The sequence below is a fragment of the Python bivittatus genome, unplaced genomic scaffold (assembly GCF_059951505.1).
Source record: "Python bivittatus isolate LINGU-HERP-01145 unplaced genomic scaffold, Pbiv_v1 ctg000320_np1212, whole genome shotgun sequence".
Lineage (NCBI taxonomy): Eukaryota > Metazoa > Chordata > Lepidosauria > Squamata > Pythonidae > Python > Python bivittatus.
The window spans coordinates 612,423-632,443 of NW_028277052.1; the positions used below are offsets into that span (position 1 = coordinate 612,423).

General features: G+C 59.4%; 2 protein-coding genes across 2 annotated transcripts; one reads left to right on the forward strand and one right to left on the reverse strand.

Annotated features, from left to right (window-relative positions):
* The first annotated feature begins 1,340 nt into the window (after window positions 1–1,340).
* BACE1 (beta-secretase 1) lies at window positions 1,341–11,489 on the forward strand. The gene is made up of 9 exons (XM_088138851.1): window positions 1,341–1,997; window positions 3,471–3,559; window positions 3,856–4,072; window positions 4,858–4,995; window positions 5,352–5,486; window positions 5,972–6,073; window positions 6,436–6,585; window positions 8,623–8,794; window positions 9,110–11,489. Exons 1-9 carry the CDS (start codon window positions 1,701–1,703, stop codon window positions 9,349–9,351), a joined length of 1,542 nt encoding a protein of 513 aa, XP_087994977.1. The 5' UTR covers window positions 1,341–1,700; the 3' UTR covers window positions 9,352–11,489.
* An 880-nt stretch (window positions 11,490–12,369) lies between these two features.
* On the reverse strand, window positions 12,370–19,766 carry RNF214 (ring finger protein 214). Its single transcript, XM_007444536.4, has 15 exons — window positions 19,203–19,766; window positions 18,922–19,044; window positions 18,441–18,500; window positions 16,955–17,095; window positions 16,565–16,704; window positions 16,132–16,200; window positions 15,704–15,800; window positions 15,395–15,483; window positions 14,766–14,856; window positions 14,306–14,404; window positions 13,839–14,212; window positions 13,323–13,461; window positions 13,082–13,189; window positions 12,875–12,970; window positions 12,370–12,636 (listed from the first exon to the last, which is right to left on the reverse strand). The coding sequence occupies exons 1-15, from the start codon at window positions 19,764–19,766 to the stop codon at window positions 12,571–12,573; spliced, it is 2,256 nt and encodes a 751-aa protein (XP_007444598.2). The 3' UTR covers window positions 12,370–12,570.
* Window positions 19,767–20,021: the final 255 nt, after the last annotated feature.

A 20,021-nucleotide genomic window follows, 5' to 3' on the forward strand; every position in this document is an offset into this window, starting at 1 on the left:
ACTAACTCGCTGCTTCGGTTTAAGAACAGAGTCCTCCTCTGTCCAGAGAGTGGACTGGGGGGCAGGGCGCTGCCTGCAGCATCACGCTCAGGGGCTTGACCAGAAGGATCCTTGGACTTACCCCGTGGCAGCCAGGCAAACCGGCTTGAATCACTTCAAACTTTAATGTCCCCCCGGACGTTTCTGTTGCCCAGAGAAGGGAGGGGCGATCCCAGGCCTCTTCTTACGGGAAGAAAAAGCTGAGGCATCAGCACGATGAAAGCCAACCCTTCTAAAGGCCGCAGGGTGGTCCAGATACATAGCATGTTGAGGAAATCCACCTTAGAAACTGCTTGCAATGGGTAATGAAGGGGGCCGAAGATCAGGGCTGCGAGCAAAGCCAGTGCAGAAGCCGAGTGGGTTAGGTTAGTTTGGCGGCCAGCAAGCCAGCGCTTGGGGCCGTAACGTGGGGAAGCTCTTCTGCTGATGCTCAAACCAACGCAGCGAGGTTCGTGTTTTAAACGGGCGGGGCGGGGCGATACGATGTCATGGCTTGGTTTGCACCCGCTGCTCGAGGCGGGCGCGGGGACCTCGCTTCCGGGTTCTGGGGCTTCGGGCCGCACGCGGAGAGCGCCGGCGGAGCCAGCGGTCTCTGGGGAAGCGTTCGCCCCCGGCTGGCAGGGGCTCGCGCCGGAGGGCGCGTAGGCGGGCCGAGGCCGCCTCCGTCTGCCCGGCGAAGGGCGCGGCCCTCTGCTCCCTCCCGCGGGCGCCCGCGTTGCCCCGGGCCGCCTCAGCCTAGAGGAGAGGCGCCGGGGAGACGTCCGAGGGGCTGGAGCCGAGCAATTACTTTGCGGCGAAACGCTGCGCGCGACGGGCCTTGTAAACTGAACCGACTCAAGTTCGCCTCCGAGCATCTCTTGGCCTGAAAAGGGCGGCGGGGCGGGGGTGGCCGGGCGTCTTCCCGGGAGGAGAAGCCCGAGCGCCGCCGCCCGCCAGCCCCGGGCTTCCCTTGCGAGGCCGCGGAGGCCCTGAGCGCCTGGCAGGTCCGTGCAAGCGGGGCAGAGAACGGCCACTTCGGGCGCCGAGCGCGAAACCGGCTTGTCCCACCGGCGGGGGAGCGAGCAACCGGGCGGCGAGTCAGGGAGCTGCTGCCCAGGCTCCGCGGCTGGAAGTGGGGCGGCCTTCGCGCCGCCCGCCCTGCCGGGCCAAGGTGGCCACCTCCGATCGCCGCCGGCTCGGCTTGGCCGGGATGAGCCCCCCGCGATCTCTCCGGGCGACCGAGGGGAAGGGGCGCGCCAGCGAGGCTCTCCGCAGGCCTTGGGCTCCTGCGCCCGCCGCGCCGCCCGGGCCACGCGCTCCCCGGGGCGGGCGGAACCCCGGGCCGCCGGAAGCAGAAGCCCCCGCCGCCGCGCCGTCCGTCCGCCCGCCCGCCGCGCAGCTCCTCCTCCCGCCGCGTGCGCAAAGGCGCGTTCCCCGCCTCTCCGGGCCAGGCCTGCAGCTCCCGGCGAGCTCCGGCGGAGGAAAACCCTCGCGTCCGCGCCGCCGCCGCCTTTCCCCCTGCGGGCCCGGGTGCGAAGCCGTCCCGGCCGCCTCTTCCCCGCGGCGCCGTTTGCAGCTGCCAGAGATGCCTCCCGAGGCGGCGGCCGCCGCGGCGCTGTGAAGCCGCCGCCCCGCGCTCCCGCCGCCGCCCCCCGCCCCGCTCGTCCGCAGAGGCGCCCGGCATGTCTCCGGCGCTGCTGGCGCTCTGGCTGTGGCTGGGCTCCGGCGGGGCGCGCGGCCTCGGAAGCGCCCCGGCGGCGCCGGCCGGGCTCCGGCTACCCCTGCACAGCTCGCTGCCGGGCGCGCCGCCGCCGCCGCCCCCGCCGCCGGAGGGGCGGGCGCGGCGCTCGGCCGAGGAGCGGGACCGGCCCCGCCGCCGCGCCGCCGCCAGCAGCTTCGTGGCCATGGTGGACAACCTGCGCGGCAAGTCGGGGCAGGGCTACTACGTGGAGATGACGGTGGGGAGCCCCCCGCAGAAGGTGAGCTCCCCCAGCCTAGCGAGCCCGCCCGCCGGAGAGTGGCCGGCCCGCGGCCGGAGGCTCCGGCGCCGCTCCAAGCGCTTCCGGGCGGAGGGCGAGGCGCTTTGCTTCGCGGCCTTTCGGGGTCCGCTGTCCTGCTGCTGCAGGTGAGGGGCCCGGAGGACAGCGGGCAGTTCCTGCCGTCCCCGGCCAGGGAGAGGCTCCTCCGGGAGAGGGCCCGGTGCGAGTCCTGAGGCTGGGCCGCCTCCTCTCCTCTCCTCTCCTCTCCCCCCCTCCCCTCCCCCTTCCCGGGGGCTCGTTTGTGGCGACCTCTTAGGAGCCCTGCTGTCCGTGGTCGCTGCCCCAGATCCTCGTTCTGGATCTGTCGCAGGATCAGGGTCGCCTGCCCGGTGGCCGGGTGCCCTTTAGAGAGCGGCGGAGTGAGTCCGGCGGTTACGTAGGCTGGGAAGAGCGAGTCCCGCTACAAAGTCGCAGCAGCTGCTGTCTTCTGCGCGTGGGCTCGTGGCTCTTTCGGTGCCTCTGACCCTCGATGCGTTCTGGCCCGGAGGGGTCCGATGCCGGCGCAGCAGCTGTTGGCTGCTGGTGGGCGTTTTAAGGGAGCCACCCTCGGGATTGGGAGGACGGTGAGTTTCGGTGAAATGCGGTATGAACGATACAGCGCGTTTCTGTCTTCTTTTCGCGACCTGGTCAGGATGACTGACGTGCGCGTGGTTCTTCTCGGAACTGCCGGCTGGAGATGTGTAAATGGTAGGCTGGTGTAGCCGCGGCAAAGGATGGGACATTTATTTATTTATTTATTGTATTTATTTATTGTATTTATACAGCCGCCTATCTCACATGAAGATCTTCAAAGACTTCTTGGCTTTATGTGACCTTGTGCTGGGGAGGAACTCTCACCTGAGCTGCTGGGCAGAGGGGAAGAGAGAGGGCACTCGGCCCTCTCTCGGGGAAGTTTTTCAGTTGCTTCAGAGGCTCTGCTGCCTCGAAATGCCCCATCTTTTTTAGCTGGCCCTCTGCCAGCTGCGGACCGTTCTGGAAAGGCAGGCCCCTTCCAGTTGCGATCATCGCCACCTTGGGGTGGGGTGGCTTGGCCTCCCTGTCCCTGAGCAGGGAGGGAGATCCTCTTGTTGACCATCGCGTTGCTTCCGCTCAAGCTGGAACTCCCAGCAGGGTAACACGCGAAGCTGGCAGCGGCCCTTCGCCACCACGGCGCTGCACCACGGTGCTGCAGAAAAGAGATAATGGATAAAGCCACGACCTCGTGCTTGTCTGTTTCTGCACCTGCTGGTTTCAGCACACAAAGAACTTGCCTGATGCTTCAAGAGCACATCTTCTGGGCTAGTGAGAGCTGTAGTCATAGCCACTGCATCTGGAAACCGACACTGGTCTGGTAAAATGTGAGGTGGGTGCGGAGACATTTCGCAGCTCCTACGTGCACAGATTCAGCCTACCCCGTGCTGTTCTCTGTTCCAGCTGAACATCCTGGTAGACACAGGAAGCAGTAACTTTGCTGTGGGCGCTGCCCCCCATCAGTTTCTGCAGCGCTACTACCAGCGCCAGCTGTGAGTATGCAAGGCCAGCCATGTGAGCCGCTGAGGGAGGAGGGTTGCCCCCGCAGGAGAGCTCCCCCAGCTTGCTTTTCAGCAAGGCGCTTGCACCTGATGGGGTTTCTTGCGCTGCTCTCCCCCACACCTGCTCCCTCTGTGTTCTGTGCCTCGAGCATCTGGCTGGCTGTGAGCTTTGGCTCTGAGAGGACAACTGAACGCTGAGACTGGCCTCTTCTTCTTGTTCGGGCTGTCTGGAGCGACGTGGCTGTGCAGAGGGTGCGCCCTGAATTTTCTGCCTGTGTCTCTTGTAGCTCCAGCACTTACCGGGATCTGCGGAAGGGTGTCTATGTGCCCTACACGCAGGGGAAGTGGGAAGGAGAGCTTGGCACTGACTTGGTGGCCATCCCTCACGGCCCAAACGTCACAGTCCGTGCCAACATCGCCGCCATCATCAAGTCGGACAAGTTCTTTATCAACGGCTCCAACTGGGAAGGCATTCTGGGCTTGGCATACGCCGAGATTGCTCGGGTGAGCCTCTTTTAGCCTGTGGCACATCGCTTAGGAGGCATTTCATGCAAGCAGCAAAGTGACGCTGTCTTTTCCTGGGCAGAATATCGGCTGGTTGATTTGGGCCGTAATGAGGAGAGTCTGTTAAGGGGGTGTTTCAGAAAGGTGTGCCCCAGTCAAAAAAGGGCTATCCTGGTAAATCAACCTCCCAGCCGCATTTGGCAGCCAGCCTCTCCCTCCAATGGCAGTTTTCTCTTCTGAACTGCCCTTAGGCCAAGTGCGCCAAAGGTAGGGCGAATCCTCTCTCGCTCTTACTTCTGCCGCGCCAAGCGGAATCTGGCCCCCTTGGGGCTCTCCAGCAATTAGTCCCCAGCCTGCTCTGGGGCACAGCCCTGCACTTTGGACTCCCTCGTGTGAGTCCCATCCCAAGCATTTGGGGGTGACTTGTCCAAGCTGGATTGAGGAATCTGCAAAGATCCTCCTTCGCACGCAAGCTCCAGCGTTGATGCCAAGAGGATCCCCAGGCCCTGCCTAGTTCAAGAGGATGGTTGAAACCATCCAGCCCCCCTCCCTCCGCTGTCCGCCAGATGTTTTAGAGTAGTGCTTCCCATAATGTACAGACAGCTAGGAATTCTGGGAGATGCAGTCCCAATATATTGTTGAGGGGGAAGTGGGAGAAGGGGGGTCACGGCCCTGACCTGATCCCTCTTTCCAGCTGAGTGAGGATGCTCTGGCGAAGCCCAGCTGGACTGGACAGTGACCTCTAGCCCAGCCACACTGCTCCATGCCTTTCTTTCTCCTGCTAGCCGGATGACAGCCTGGAGCCCTTCTTTGACTCGCTGGTGAAGCAAACCCAGGTGGCCAACATCTTCTCCCTGCAGCTGTGCGGAGCAAGCTTCCCGACCAACGACTCTGAAACCCTGGCATCCGTGGGGGGCAGCATGGTGAGGGCATGTGGCGGGAGGCCTTGCTTCCCTTTTGCTGGCAGATGGTTGCTCTCTGCTTCGGTATCATGGCCTTTAAATGTGCCCCAGAAGTGGTTTTTGTGCCTTAGAGCAGGCTCCAATTGAGAGCACCTCTAAGCATATGCAAAGTGTTTAGGTCTAGAGAAGGCAGGGCTACAGCAAGTGCCTGCAGAGTGTTTCTTTCTCCGTACGGGTCAGCTTGTGACTCTGTAAGCGGAGAAAGGGGTTTGCAAGGGGCAGCTGCTCCTGATGTAGGCAGGGATGCCAGCTGCACTTTGGGTGGGCCCTCTGCCTCCTGCCCCTAAGAGTTGCTCTGTGTCCCCCTTTCCTCACAGATCATTGGCGGCATCGACCAGACCCTCTATAGGGGCAATATCTGGTACACGCCCATCCGGAAGGAATGGTACTATGAGGTTGTCATAGTCAAGATTGAGATCAACGGGCAGGATCTCCAGATGGACTGCAAGGAGGTGAAGGGGCTGCTGATTCAGAATGTGGGGGAGGAAGGGCCGTGTAATGGCGTGTGGGAAAGACCTTGGGAAATGGGGCCAAGAGATGCTGTCCAGGGAACAGTCAGATAAGAGACGGCATAGCCCACAGCTGGATAGTGGGCAGGGCAAGAGGGTTAGAAGAGACCGTCCCTAGTTTCTTGTGGTGGGGGGGAGAATTGTATTTTCAGATTTGCAAGATTCTGTCAATGTAGCTTTACGATAAAGTAGAATTAGCTCATCTGGATGTGATTCCTGTCTGGTTTACCCCACGAGGCTGACAGGCTCCCCATGTTGAGTCGGTCAGGTTCAACTGGGCTGTGGGGTTGGGGAGCATCAGCACCCCGATCTCCTTGCCTCCCTCAGAGAGTGCCTGGCTGGCTCCCGAGCAGCTTTTCTGCCAGGGTTCAGGCTGGTCCCTTGTGCAAACACGGAGCCAGAGCCTGAATTGGGACCTCTTTCCCCAGTACAATTACGACAAGAGCATCGTGGACAGTGGCACCACCAACCTGAGGCTGCCCCGGAAGGTCTTTGAGGCAGCCGTGAAGTCCATCAAGACAGCTTCCTCGGTGAGAGACGCCTGGGCAGGTGGGGCGTGGGCAGGGGACTCCTCTCCCACTTGAGAACCAGCATCCCCCACCCCAAGGGCAAGTGCGCGCAGGCAGGCAAGCAGGCAGGATGTCCCGATGGCATCTTTGGTTTTGTCCAGGAACTGTGCTCAGTCCCTGCCAGGTCTGCAGCTGGGGAAGCGATGGGAAGCAAGGGAGCAGGTCTCTTGGTGTGGAAGTTAGCTCTGCCGGGGGTGGGGGGTCAGGACAAGCCATCCAGAACTTGAAATAGCTTCCACTTTGGGGAGTCAGGGGGCTGTCCCAGAGTCTGCTGGGGGCTGTCCTGTGCTGAGAAGTTTCCTGTTCTGACCCCCACCCCACAGACAGAGAAGTTTCCGGATGGCTTCTGGCTGGGGGAGCAGTTGGTTTGCTGGCAAGTGGGAACAACCCCCTGGAACATCTTCCCAGTCATCTCGCTCTACCTGATGGGCGAGACCACTAACCACTCCTTCCGGATCAGCATCCTGCCCCAGGTGGGTGCCAGGTTCTCAGCAGCCAAAGGAGGGGGGCAGTCTGTTTGGAGGGCAATATCAGAAGTCCTGGACAGGGGAGAAGGCGGAGTCCAGTGGGGAGCAGGAAGGAAGGTCAGCTGAGAATATCAGTGGCACAAATCATCTCTTTTGGCTTTGCAGAGAAGCTGGAAAAATGCTAACCTTCAAGGACTTGAACTTTGGGCTCGCATTCATTATGGCATGGAGCCTATCAGCCTTCACGCTGAGAACTTGAAGCTTTTCTGAACTATTGAAATATAGAATCTTCCATTCTTTTCAAAAACACATTTTAAGCAACGTGAAAAGTTTGCTGTTAAAAACTCAGAGACTAAAAATAGTTTCTTGTGCAAGAGAGCCTGGTGCACCTGTAACATTACAGGTAGTCCTCGACTTACAATGGCAATTGGGACCGGAATTTCCATTACTAAGCGATGCGGTCCTAAAGCGCAACCACATCGCTTAGCAACAGCAATCCCTACAATCCCCGTTGCTGTCGTTAACCGAACCCCACAGTCATTAAGTGAGGCAACTTCCTGCTGGCTTCCCACAACAAAAGTCAGTGGAGAGCTGACAGGAAGTTGCAAGCCCCAGGCTGGCAGGCAGGTAAGTCACAAGTGCCAGGTGGGGGAGGGAGTGAGAGAGGGTGAGGGACTGGGATGCGGTGCACGAGACATGGCAAGAGTTGGGGAGGGTTCGTGAGGATGTGAGAGGTGCGGTGTAGGGTGGGGGAGGGGTGCAGGGGTGCACAAGTGGCTGGCATGGCACTAGCACAGAGGGGCTGGGGAAGGCAAATGGAGGGTGGGGGAAACTTACCCCAGTGACTTGTGACCTTCCCTGCCAGCATCCCCATTGATTTTCTGGGGAAGGCAGCAGGGAAGGTTGCAGATGGGGATTGTGATCACGGGGCACTGCAACTGGTTGTAAGTGCAAGCCAGTTGCCAAGTGCCCAAATCATGATTGTGTGACTCTGGAAGTGCTGGGATGGCCGGAACTCTGAGAAATGTTCGTAATCACCATTTGTTCAGCGTTGTCGTAACTTTGAATGGTCGCTGAACAAATGATCATAGATTGAGGGCTACCTGTATTCTTTTAGGCACAGTTGTGACAATATAATACTGACATTGCCTCTAATAAGGGTTCAGAATAGAACTTTGTGAAGACAACACTTTGTTTAAAAAATGCATCAGATCTTTTCAAAGAGTAAATTTGATCCATGGGTTAATTTCTGAGCTTTGCTCTGGATGTTGCCTAGCACTTCCTGGCAAGCCAGGAGGAAAAACGCAGCAGGGATCAAAATCAAGGGGAGTCGTCATTCCTCGTTATTGCACATGGGTGAGACCACGCTTAGAGCATTTAGTCCAGCCTTGGCCACCACATCTTAGGAAGGAATCTGGGATGCTGGTAAGCCGGAGTGGGCCCCGAGGTGAGCGGCCAAGAGGGCAGGGGCTCCGGGCGGGAAGTGTCGAAGCAGCATCGGAGGCACCGGGTGCACTTGGCCCGGGAAAGGGAAAACTGGGGAGGCGCGATGGGCGTCCCCAAATATCCGAATGGTGTTTTGTAGAAGACGGGAGAGAATTGTTCAGAGTCATCCCAGAAGGCAGGGTGAGAAAATGGGTTTAAATTACCACAAAACACATTTTGACTGGACGTCAGAAAAAATGGAACAGACGTCCTTGGGAAGAGGTAGGTTTAGGTGGGCCTGATGGCCATCTGTCCAAAGGGGTGGGATTCTGCGCCTGGCAGGGGGTTTGACCAGATGAGCCCCAAGGTCCTTCCAGTCCATAGGTTCCTGCAGCTCTGTCAAAGAAATCGTCAGGCTTCATCTGAACTAACCTTGACGCAGGAATTGGGAAGTGATGGACGCCTCAAAGGCAGTGTGCGCAGACGGCTTTTCTGTTCCTCCCGGGAACGCCAGCTACCTCCTGCGGTCTGGCCTGAAGAGGCAGCCCCGGACGTTCACGTCCAAGAACAGGGAAACCCGTCGCAGGACTCACTCGTCTTTGCTTCCTCCCCTCTCAGCAATACCTGAGGCCTGTTGAGGATGTGGCCACCTCCCAGGACGAATGCTACAAGTTTGCCGTCTCCCAGTCCTCCACCGGCACCGTCATGGGAGCCGTGATCATGGAGGGCTTCTACGTGGTCTTTGACCGGGCTCAGAAGCGCATTGGCTTCGCTGTCAGTACTTGCCACGGTAGGTCTCACCGCGCTAGCGTCTGCTACTTCCCCACGGAAGCAGCTCGGGTGCCTCTGACCTGCACAGCTCCTCTGCCCCTCGGGTCACTGCCCAGGTCATGCCTTGCTCCCCCTCCAGCATGAAGATGGAGCTCAGGCTGAGCCCCAAAGCTGTTCTCGGTGGCAGGTTCTGAAATGCTCTCCAACATGCTCGGAGCATTTTTTCTCCCCAGGCCCCCAGGTTACCAGGCCCACACGCTTTTCAGGGCCCAGCTGGCTCCTGCGCGGGGCTCACGTCTCACATCTCACCTCTTCTTCTCTTTCCTGGGTTCAGCGCAGGATGCATTCCGGACGGCTGCAGTGGACGGGCCTTTCCTGCACCCCAACATGGAGGACTGTGGCTACAACATCCCCCAGACGGATGAGTCGACGCTGATGACCATTGCGTACATCATGGCAGCCATCTGCGCCCTCTTCATGCTCCCCCTCTGCCTCATGGTCTCGCAGTGGCGCTGCCTGCGCTGCCTCCGCCGCGGCCACGATGACTTTGCCGACGACATTTCCCTGCTCAAGTGAGCTCTGCCCTCCCTGGCCCAGAGCCCGTGCCATTGTCTCCTCTCTTAGGGCGGCCGTGGCCTTTGCCTCCTCCGTGGGGGGAGCTGCTGTTGCTGCTGCCGCTGCCACTGCCCACAGCCCGTCGCACCACCAGCCTCCAGCCAGTGGCGGGCAGAGCGGTTGGCAGGACCGGTTGCGGCAGAAGAGCCGCTCCCTTTGCTTCCACCGTGTGCTAGGAGTTCCACCCCAGCCCACCGGCTGATGAGGCCAGTGGGAAGAGAGTGGCGCAAGCGGCGGGCAGGAGGGCTGAGCTGGCCCGTCTCCTCTCCGGAAGGCACCAGGACCTTTTCTCCCGTTGCTCTGGATCTGCCTGTGACAGTGACTGCTGCAGCTTGCGTGACGTGGAAGCCCTTGATGAGAAGGGGGGCTCCCTAGCGGTGCTTCTTTGTAATTTATTAAGGGGGGGTTGCGTGCTTGTGTGTCTTTAAAATATATCAATCATTATGAAACCGAAGGGGGGTTGCAGTAACCCACTTTCAGAGTCTTCGGGTGCCCGCTTGGAACTTGGGTGACATCACTTCAAGGACAACCCTCTGACCCCCCCCACCCCCGTGCCTGCTGGGACCAGGGATCAGTTCAAATGAGGGACCCACTTAATTGGTAAAGGGATCACTGGAGGTTTTCTGGGGTAGAATAAGTCTGGATGGCTGTAAAAGTCTGAATTCCAGGAATCGAGAAGTTTATGGCTATAATGGGGCGATTGCCTCTTGAGGGGTTGAGGCCTGTCCGGCAGCTCTGCCTGTCCTTGTGCTGCCCTTCCTCCTCGGCTCCCTGGGTGGGGAAAGTTTCTCTGGCAGGTTCCAGAGGACTCCCCTCCTCCAGGTTCTGGTAGGGGGCCCCATGAGCTGGCCTTTGCGGCCCGAGTGCCAGCCTCCCAGCTTCCCTGGAGGGTGATGGCGCTGCACCGCTGGGCAGAGTGCCTGCGGCAGGAGCAGGATTTGCACAAAGGCTCAGGGGCCAGAGGATGCCCTTGCAAGTCCAGGCACTGAGTTTGACTCAAGGGAGATGTGTCCTCAAATCCTCCTCGATGGAACCCCTGCGTGGTGGGCCTTGGCGGGGAGGGCCGATCCCTGCCATTCTGGGCCGGGTGCTTTTGGTGCAGAGCGCAGGGCACCTGAAGCAGCAGCTTTCCTCTGGCACGTCTTCCTTTCTGTGGATCTGGCCCAGGTTCTTCCGTCCCGTCCGTAGCCCAAGAAGGTTGGAAGATTTCTGCTCTGCAGAGTGAGGGTTTGAGGCCAAAGCAGCCCCGTTGGGGCTCAGGGAGATGGCCAGTGCATGGGGACCCAATGACCTCGGGGCAGTTGGGGGCATCAGAGGCTGCTCATGGAGTGAACTGGCAGGCCTCTTTCCTTGGCAGCCTGCAGTCTGGCCTGCCAAGGGACCGCTGGCCATCCTCTGTGTTCTATTGGCAGAGGCAGCTGTGGGCCCCCGACTAGCGGCCTCTTTGCCAAACGGGAGCACCCGGGCCCCTGAGCAGTTGGTCTCCCTGGACTCTGATTGCTGCTCCAGGAGGGGTCTGCTGAGCCACAGCATGGAGGTTCAGGCAGGATTGAACCTGGGTGCTAGCCAGCCTCTCCTTAGTAGAGCAGGCGGCTCTGCCGTTTGCCTTCTGTCCCCTGGAATCCAGGCCACTTTCCTTTGCAGGTGATAGAAGTAGGTGGTGGTGAGTTCAACTTCCCTGCTGCTGTACTCCTTGTGTGCCGTGAGAACCCCCCCCCCCTTTTTCCAGGCCCCTGGCTGTGCTCTACCTGGGAAGAGCCAGCGGTCTGGGAGCAGAGGCCGTGGGGCCGGGGAATGCCGCCCCCTTGGGATTTGGTGCGTGAGAAGCCTCAGGAGGTCAATTCTGTAGAGAAAGATGGCACAGGTCACAAAAGGACCCTTTTCCTGGGCCCGGTCTGGGTCTCCATTACTGCCTATGGCTTTGGCTGTTTGGAGCATTCCTCAGAAAACCCTTTGCGTGGATGCCGGGGCGGGGGGAGGGATGGGGACAGCTGCGTTCAATGTGCTTGTACAATATTTTGTAAATATTTGTAATATTGGCTCCCCAATCTTCCCATTTTGTCTCAAATGCAAACGGGCGAAGAAGCCAGACAACCTCCTAGCTGTGTCTTGTCTTTTCGGTAACGGCTTTGTCTGCATGAGTCTGTGGGCTCTGAGCTGCCCAGAAGGAGGGGCAGGACGGGGGACGTCCTGAGGCGGCACCGATACGCATCCTTTCCCCTCCTGCCCTTCCTGCTGACTGTTTGCATGGGACTGCATGTGTGGGACTGCAGCCGTGTTGGGAGCACAGGCTGTTGGTAGAATTACTGTCTTCAAAGGGACCATTCCAGCTCAATATTGACCAGGCCCCTGCTGCAGAATGTTGCCCACCCGTAGCAATGCATTTCCAGCGTGCCTCACACTGCAGGATGCCTTTACATGCAGCTGGGGAGGGGGAGCCCACCTCATTGTTGGAGTCAACCCAACAGTCCCAGAAGAAACTTGGGGCTTAATGCACCCTCCCTCGTAGAATGTTCAAAGCATCAGCTGCCATGGCGTGCTGAGCATGTCTGGCGCGCTGTGTAAGTCCAAGCCAGTCTCTGCAATCCCACATGCCCTCACAGGCAGCGCTCCGGAAAGCAGAAACCTCGAATGCACTCAGCCACTGCAATTCTGTAGCTAGGGAAGGATCCCACAGCCCGCAGGGTCCAGCAATTCCTGTCCTGATCCGACCCAGCAGCCCAAAGGCTGATGGCACTTGGGGAAGCATCATCGAGACCAGAAGCTTGCCGGTACCAGAAGACAGGGACCAGGCGGCTCCAAGGTGCCCAAAAGAGCAGGGGAGCTGAGCTGCTGAGCATCTCCTACCCCACAGAGCCATATCCGTTCTCAGGGCGCATCAGTGCATTAGAGAAAGAGAGCTCTGGCTCTCAGGCCACACTTCCTGGGCAAAGCCCCCTCAGGATCCCTGTGAAGCAGGAAAAGAAGGGTCCCACCCAATTCTGCATAATATACACATTTTATTATGAACTGGTATGCATGTGGACTTTCTATACACACATTCCCTATAGAATAAAAATGTACATGTGTATACATTGCCATATAAATACAGAGCTGTAGAAATGCTGGGGTGCCTCAAGTCATGTCAGAATCCTCCTCCATCTGCGTGGCGAGGAGCAGGGCTGCCCTCTTGAGCCGGGGTCATTTCAGGGTGGGGCAGAAGGGACAGGCATCATTTGCATTTGTCTGAGCCCAAAACTTGATGCACTGCAAGGAATCAACAGCTGCCCTTCAGCGTCTCCCTCCCCAGCAGAAGCAGCAGGGCCAGAGGGGCCTTTGGCCTTCAGCTGCAGCCCCCAAGTAGGGGGGTATTTTAGGCCTCTGCCCTTAAGTCTGGCCTCCTCCTCCTGACTCCAGCCTCCACACACAGGCCCAGGGGAGCTCCTGATCCTGCCCATGCAGTCAGGACAGTCCAACCTCCCCTGGGGTGTCTCAGCCCCCTCACCTCCTTGTGCAGCACATGTGAACAGGCCATGGGGTGGAGGTCGCTGGGCGGGACCAGCTTCTGGCACATCAGACACAGTTTGCAGGTCACAGGTGCCTGGGAGATACACACAAAGCAAAGAGTGACATAAAGTCCAGGCAAGGAATGGGGGGAACGTCTCCCTGAGCCTGTGGGTTGAGCCAACTCAGAAGACCCTGCTTGACTCACCTGAGGTGGCGTCCCAGGATAGGAGACCTGTGCAGGTGGCAAGAACATAGGGTTGCTGATCTGAGTCAATGGACCCGGGAACAAGGGGGAGCACATCCGGCTATGGGGCTGCAGCAGAGGAAAGAGACCTGTTAAGCTGGGTCTGGCCCAAGCTCAGCCCCACAGCTTGCCCTGAGCTGCAGACCCCGTTGTCCCAGCCTCGTAACACCTGGAATTCCCAAAGCTTGCCTGGCCAGCCCACCTGGGTGCCAACAGCTGCCACCCGTTCCTGCTGCTCTGCCAGCTTGGCTGCCACAAGCTGGCTCAGCTCTTCCATAGTGAGTCCTGCCAAGGTCCTTCGAGCTGCTTTGATCTGCTGGAGGACATTGGTCAACTGGGCCCTGTGGAGACAAGAGGATGAGGGGGGAAGGGGCTCGGTAGGGACGTAAGCTAGCCTTCCAGGGGATGGAGCTGCGCTCTCTGCCCAGCATAGTCCCTGACTGACCTTCCCTTCCAACAGGCCAATGGCCTCAAGCAGATCCTGCACCAACCAACCAGCTGCTGGCATAAAGGCTGGAAAATCAGCTCTGCCAGACAGAGCTCTCTGAGCAGGGTCAGGCAGTCCCATTGGCCTGAGCCCGAGTGCTCCCCAAGGAGCCCCAAGGGAAGTCCAACACCCCACTGGGGCCACGGGGCCAGATAGACAAAGGCGCTCCGGCCAGCAATGCCCACCCCCCGAAGGGGCCCTTTGCCTGAGGGGGCTGCTTCCTGCACTCACTTATTACACCGAGGAAAGCGCGTCATCAACTTTTCCAGGATCTTCTCCAGCTTGTCCACAGGGGGTGGTCTATGGAATTCTGATGGGGCCTTGACTCCACCCAGGCCTGGAGGGGGAGGCAGTGAGGCCCCGGGCACCCCATGGGAACTGACCAGGGAGGACAGCCCAGGGCTGCTCCGCTCCTGTGCTGCGGGCAAGGAGGGCGAAGGCTGGCTGGGCCGGGTGATGAGGCTGGGGTTCAGGAGGGGGAATGAAAGCACCCGTGGGTCTGCGCTGGGCATGACCAAGGGGGGCATGGGAACTGACCCGATGGGGAAGGGCAGCTGTGGGGTGAGAGAGGAGTTGGCCTGGAAAGGAGGCAGCAGGAAGTCTGTCTGAGGAAAGAAGGAGGAACATGGTTAGTCCACTGTTACTCTCCGCTAGAGGCCAGGACACTGAAGGCCAGCCTTCCACATCCCGTGGCTCACCTCCAATGGGGGCGGGGGCAGAGGGGGCGTGGGAATCTGTGGGAGGCTGCTCAACTTGGCGCCGTTCCGTACCAGCTGGATGTGGTCGTTGAACTTGTCCTAGGAGGCAAACGTATACTGAGCAAGGTGGAGTGCAGGGGGGAGGGTAAGCAGGGCTTCCTCCGGAGGGAAACACTTAGTCCTGAGAAAAACCCAAGCCCAGCCAGGATCAATCAGCTCAAGCAGCACCTCAAAATGGGGCACCCCACAAACCTCTTTCTCCATAAGAGGGATTCTCTACGCCCACAAAGTTCTTTCAGCTTTATCCTGAGTCCCTCCAGCAGTGTCCAGACCCACAAAACCTCAAAGGCAAACAGCCCTGGGATGTCTCCCCATGATCCCGAGGGGTGGGGGGAGGCACAAGTTATCAGGCACAGCAGCACCCAGTTAAGGGAATTGGGAGGGGGACTTCTGCACTTACGCGGACGCTCTCCTTGGTCATCCGTATTTTGTTCAGCCTTGTCTCCCACTCCTGCTTTGGCCGGATGGTCTCCAGCGTAGGCGGTGCTGACCTACGTGGAAAAGCCGCCCAGGAGGGAAAACAGTTCTGCCGTGTGCTTGCAAACCACCAAGGGCCCGCCCAGCTCAAGGGGAGAAGCCCTGGGCCTCCTCTTTTCCTCCCGAGTCTTTACGACCAAGATTCTGAGCAAGGTGTCGAACACTCAGTCACAGAGGGACAAGTGTGACGTCACGGGGCAGGTAACTAGTCCTGCTTGAAGGAGGATGGCAGAGGGGCTGCCGCCAAGGGCAGGGATGAGCTCTCGCAGAAGACATCCCAGCGGGAGTATCCTGAGTGGTGTTACGGGGCCAACATCGGCCCCAAAGGCCGGAAACTTGCACCCACGCCACTGACTGTGCAATCGTGAAGCACCTGCTCCTGTTAGAAGACCCGCCTGCAGACCACCTCTCCCCTCTCCTTCCCAAAGGCGACTGGAGCAATTCACCCGCTGGCTTAAAAGAACGTCGGGACAGCCCCTCCCACCACACGGACCTGCAAGTCTGCCCACGGTGCCTTCTTTCCCCATTGAGCCCACGCATGGCAACACTCACTTGAGGTAGGTGAGGTGCAGCTCTGCTTCTTTTTCGGCCTCTTCCAGCTTCAGCACCAGGAGCTCCTTTCGGCTTTCCAGAGACAGGATCTGAGAAAAGGGAGCCCAAGCTGCTTACGCTGCCTGACTTTTCCCAGCAGGCGGTGAAATCTGCTTGGGTCATAACCTCCCAACCCCGGCACCTGACCAGCCTCCGCAAGTGCTGCTGGAACAACGCCAGAAGAGGAGCAATGTCCTCCCCAATTCTGGAGCCTCTGCTGATGCAAAGAGCCCCAGGAGGATGCTCAGCCTCAGGGATGCCCCCCCGCACCTCTGCTTTCCAGGCCCGCTCTGTCTCCTCTAAGATTGACCGGTTGATCTCACTGTGCTGGTTCTTCAGCTTGCCCAACTCCAGCTCCCATGCTTCCCTGCAGAGCAAGCAGAGACCGCCAGCTGAATGAGGGGGCCTGCCAGGGGCCCTCAAGGAGCTGCCCTCAAGCCACGCAGCATTTCGAGCCGGCAGAAGACAAGGTCCTCTGAGAACAAGACGCCTAATGGGACAGTGCAGACAAGCTCCCTCCCCCCGTTTTCGATTTGAAAGAGCGTCAGTTTCCGTCCTTGGCGACCGCTGTGGAGCCCTTCTTAACGAGTGCAAGAGCAGAGATGGTGATCTGAACCACGTGGTGCGAAGGTAACGCCCCGCCAGGAAATAACATCCCTTTTGTGGTGACAGTCAAGTAGGTACACAAGCCTCCTTACTTCTCCTCCGCCTGTTCAGCAATCAGCGAAACAATCTTGCTCTCCTTCTCTTCTTGTTCCTTCAACAGCCTGGGGGAGCAGAGAGGGAGAGAAGGGGCAGCCCAGTGAATGCTTTTGGTTCAAGACTCCCAGAGAGAGCAGCTGCATCTCTACAGGCAGAAGCCCAAGGCAGTTTGGACCAGAGGCACCAATGCTGCAGACTTGCAAGTTTGCAGACTGGCTCAGTGGGCCAACATGTTGGCCTCTAACTTGGGGCGCTTCCACAAGGGACTCATGGATCTCCTGAGCCCACCAACTCAGAAGGCCTGCAGGAGAAATGTGGGCTAATGTGCAGCGCCACTCCCCACCATACCCTGCCCTCCTATTTCTGTGACCTGGTGCCACCTTTAGAATCAGCTTCCTGAAAAGGCCAGAAACTGCCGCTCTGAAATACCTCCGGCCTTTCTCACAGAGTTTCTCAATTTCTGCCTTCAGGTCTTGCTCCTTTTGCAAAAACTCTTTCTTTTCCTTTTCCATCTTCTTCCTGGTTTCTTTCCGCTTAACGGTCACATCCTGAATGGCCTTCAAGATCTCCTAGGGTGGAAAATAAGCAGCAGCAAGTTCTTAGTATCAAGTTTTCAGAGTTCAAGCTGCTTTGCCTGGGCTCAATATCCTTCAATCTATAGTCTGCTCAGCCGTTCTCTGTTTCTGGCATCAGATGGAATTTCAGAACTCCAACAAATTCTCCACCAAGCCACATCCTCCCTCCAGCCCCCCTTCTGGTCTGAGTCTGGCAGTCCCTGGCACGGCCACTAGATCCAGCGGAGGCAGGCCTTGGGCGCACCTGGTGGTTCTTCATCTCCTCTTCCCTGCGCTGCTGCAGATGCTGGAGTTGCACCTGCAGCTGGTTCTCCACCTGTCTCTGCTTGTCCAGGACTTCTTGGTAACGCTCCTTCAACGAAGCTCTCTCGGACATCATCTTGTCCTACCGGGACCCCAAGAGAGAGGTTTGCGTTCTCTGGGCCACCCTCAAAAGGTAAAGCCTTAAGCCAGAACTTACAAACCCCCATGGTTGGGTTCAGAAAATACCCTGAGCCGAGGAAGACACCAGGTGCGACGGTTCAGCGAGTTGTGTGAAGAAAGCCCCCTTTTCCACCTGACAAGCGTTGTTCATTTCAGTCACAGCCCCCCGCCCCAGCCCTCTATAGTAATCTGAAAAAGAGGGAACTTTTAAAACCAGCAGCACGTCGCTTTCTGGTGTAAAAATTGCAGGGTCAGAAAAGCTTCCACGCCCCCCGTCCCCCGGTGCAAAGAATGAGGCAGGACAGCCTCCACCAGCCCCCAGTCTTGAAAAGATCCCTCTCCCTGAGCCAGAGATGGTGCTGCTTAACCCTGTCTTGGGCTAAAGGACCGGAAGGACAGAGCCCCAGCCTTGCAAACCACCAGAAGCTTAGTTGGCCATGAAGTCAGGACTCATTCTCTCTCTCCAACAAACGGGGCCCAGTGGGGGAATTGCACCCTGCTGGGGAGGGCACTGTGGGGAACCTCACTACCTGCAGACCTGTTCAGCGCAGGAATGCTTCACAATCCTCCCCACTCGTTAATCCAGATTCAGAAGCTGCAGAGCCCAAGGCTCCACGGACACTTGGAAGGGTCAGAGGCAGAAGAACAGCAGTACCCACAATCCCCCCCCGGGTACCCATAGCAGCCAGCCTTTCCACCTTCAAGGGCCCCCTGTATTCTAAGGAACAGATCCCCCTTCGGCCTTGGATAGAGACAGCCAGCATTCAAGACAAGCTCTTCCTCAAAGAGGACGCATCGCACATCCGTGAGAGGAGACCTAATTTGGAGGAGGAGTACTTTGTCCTCTACTTGCCTGTAGGGGTGTAGATGGGGGGACAGGGCCAGGTTGGGAGACAAGCAACAGAGGGGGGGAGGGGAACAAGACCTGCCGTGGCTTCTGCAACTGGGTGATGGGCTGCCCGAGAGGTATCGGGTCCACCTGGGGCACTGGCGACTGTGCAGCAACAAGTCTCAGATACGCTAAGACACGTGGGCAGGTTGGACTGGAAGCAGGAGGAACACAAGAGGCTGCCACCGCCCCTTTTTTGCCTGGCTGGAAAGCAGGGAGGAACGTCTCTTTGCCCCCTTCTGTGGCCAGGAGAATTGTCTCTGGCCACTCTTGAGGCTCAGCATCTGCACCCCCAGAAACAAGAACTGGAGACCATCTCCCCATCCCGGAAAAAGTGCTTTTCTAACTCTAGTGCTTCTCTTTTGCCCCCACCCCTTGAGAACAACAATTACCAAGGGAAGGAGAGCCCCACGCTTACCAGGTTCTTCTCCACGTCCAGATCAGTGTTCGCTTCCAAGTCAGCTCTCCTGAAATCAGTCTACAAAGGAAGAAGAGAATTTGCTTGTCAGCAACCAGAGCAGTAAACATGACTTTCTTTAACTCTCAATTCCCCTTCCACCACCATTTTTGCCCAGCAGCCTCTGGTCCAGTTGCACCACAAAGGTTTGGGCCCTGGCTGGTGCTCCAGCCCCAGCCCTCCTGCTTCCTCCATCACAGAGCTAACTGGAGCAGAAAGGAGGGCTCGGTTCAGACACCTGGTCAGCCACTAAGCTCTCCCTCTTTCTCTTCCACCCAGATTTCTTGGACTGCTGCAGAGATGAAGAAACCGCCAGGCATTTTGCCGAGCTCGAGCCTTCGCTGCACTTCAGCGCACGACCAGGCCCCTTTCTGAGGCCAGAGAGCCTCCCCTCCCAGCCCCACCTCTTGCTGGGAGGCTCAGTGAAGCACCGATCCCTGACCTGGACTGCAATGTTTTGGGAGGGCCTTGTGACCCCATCTTCCTGGCCCTGGCTCTTCACACCCAGAGAGGCTGCCAGGGGCGCATCTTCCAAATCTGGGCACCCATTCTGCCGCCTTCCGTGCTGCAAGATCAAAGACCCCAGCTCAGCTGTGGAGCAGTTAAGGTCCGCGGAGTGGGCTGTCTGTGGAAGCAGCGGGGCCGTTGGTAGACTTTCCCCAGGCGGGGAGGCTCTCTTTTCTCCCACAGCATTGTCCAGATCAGGCAAGGAGGGTGCCTCACTTGAGGAGCTGGCTGGAGGCAAGGCGGCGGCCTCGGGCAGGGAAGACTCTTCCGGGGGCGCACGACGCTCGAGAACGGGCGAGGAGGAGGACGGGGGCGAGGAGGACGAGGACGGAGAGTCCGGGTCCCCGGAGCCCCTTTCGACTTCATCTCCCAGGCGCTCGCGCTCCCTCGGCCGGCTGGGCTCGACGAGATCCAGCGGGAGACGGCCGCGTGCAGGAAGCTCGCCGGCGCTGACCGAAAGAGCACAGGGACGGAGGGAGAGAAGCGTTCAGGCTCGGGACGGACGTTCCCCGCGCGCCGCAAAACGCGCTCGGCTCCTTCCCGGGGCGGCCAGGCTCGGGGCGCCGGTTCTCCCCGGACGGGAGAAGCGGCCTTAGCGACGGGGCAGCGCTCAGAGAAGCGCGCCCGCCCCGAGTCGGTGTTCGGGCGGGCGCGCGGCGGACAATCGCCGGGACTGGGCAGGCCCGGGGCTGCCTGCGCCTCGGCCCTCCCGAAGCGTCCCCCGGGCAGCCGGAGGCCCTCCGTGCCCAGGGACGGAGCAGGCCCTTCCTTCTGCCGCATCCGGCGCCCCGCGAGACGGCTTCCGCGGCTCGGCCTGCTCGGCGCCGCCACCTCCGACCGGGCCGTCCTCGCGCAGGCCCCGCCGGGAGCGCGGCCGGCAAAGCTCCGGCCGCCCGACCCGGCGCCGTGCGGGCGAGGGGCGCCGGCTGCGAGCGCTTCCAGGAGCAGCGCCGCCGCCGGGGCCGCTCGGCCTCGGCCCTGCCCGGCCCTCTCCCCGGGGCGGCCTCGGGCGCCGCCCGCCGCCCGCGCCGCAGA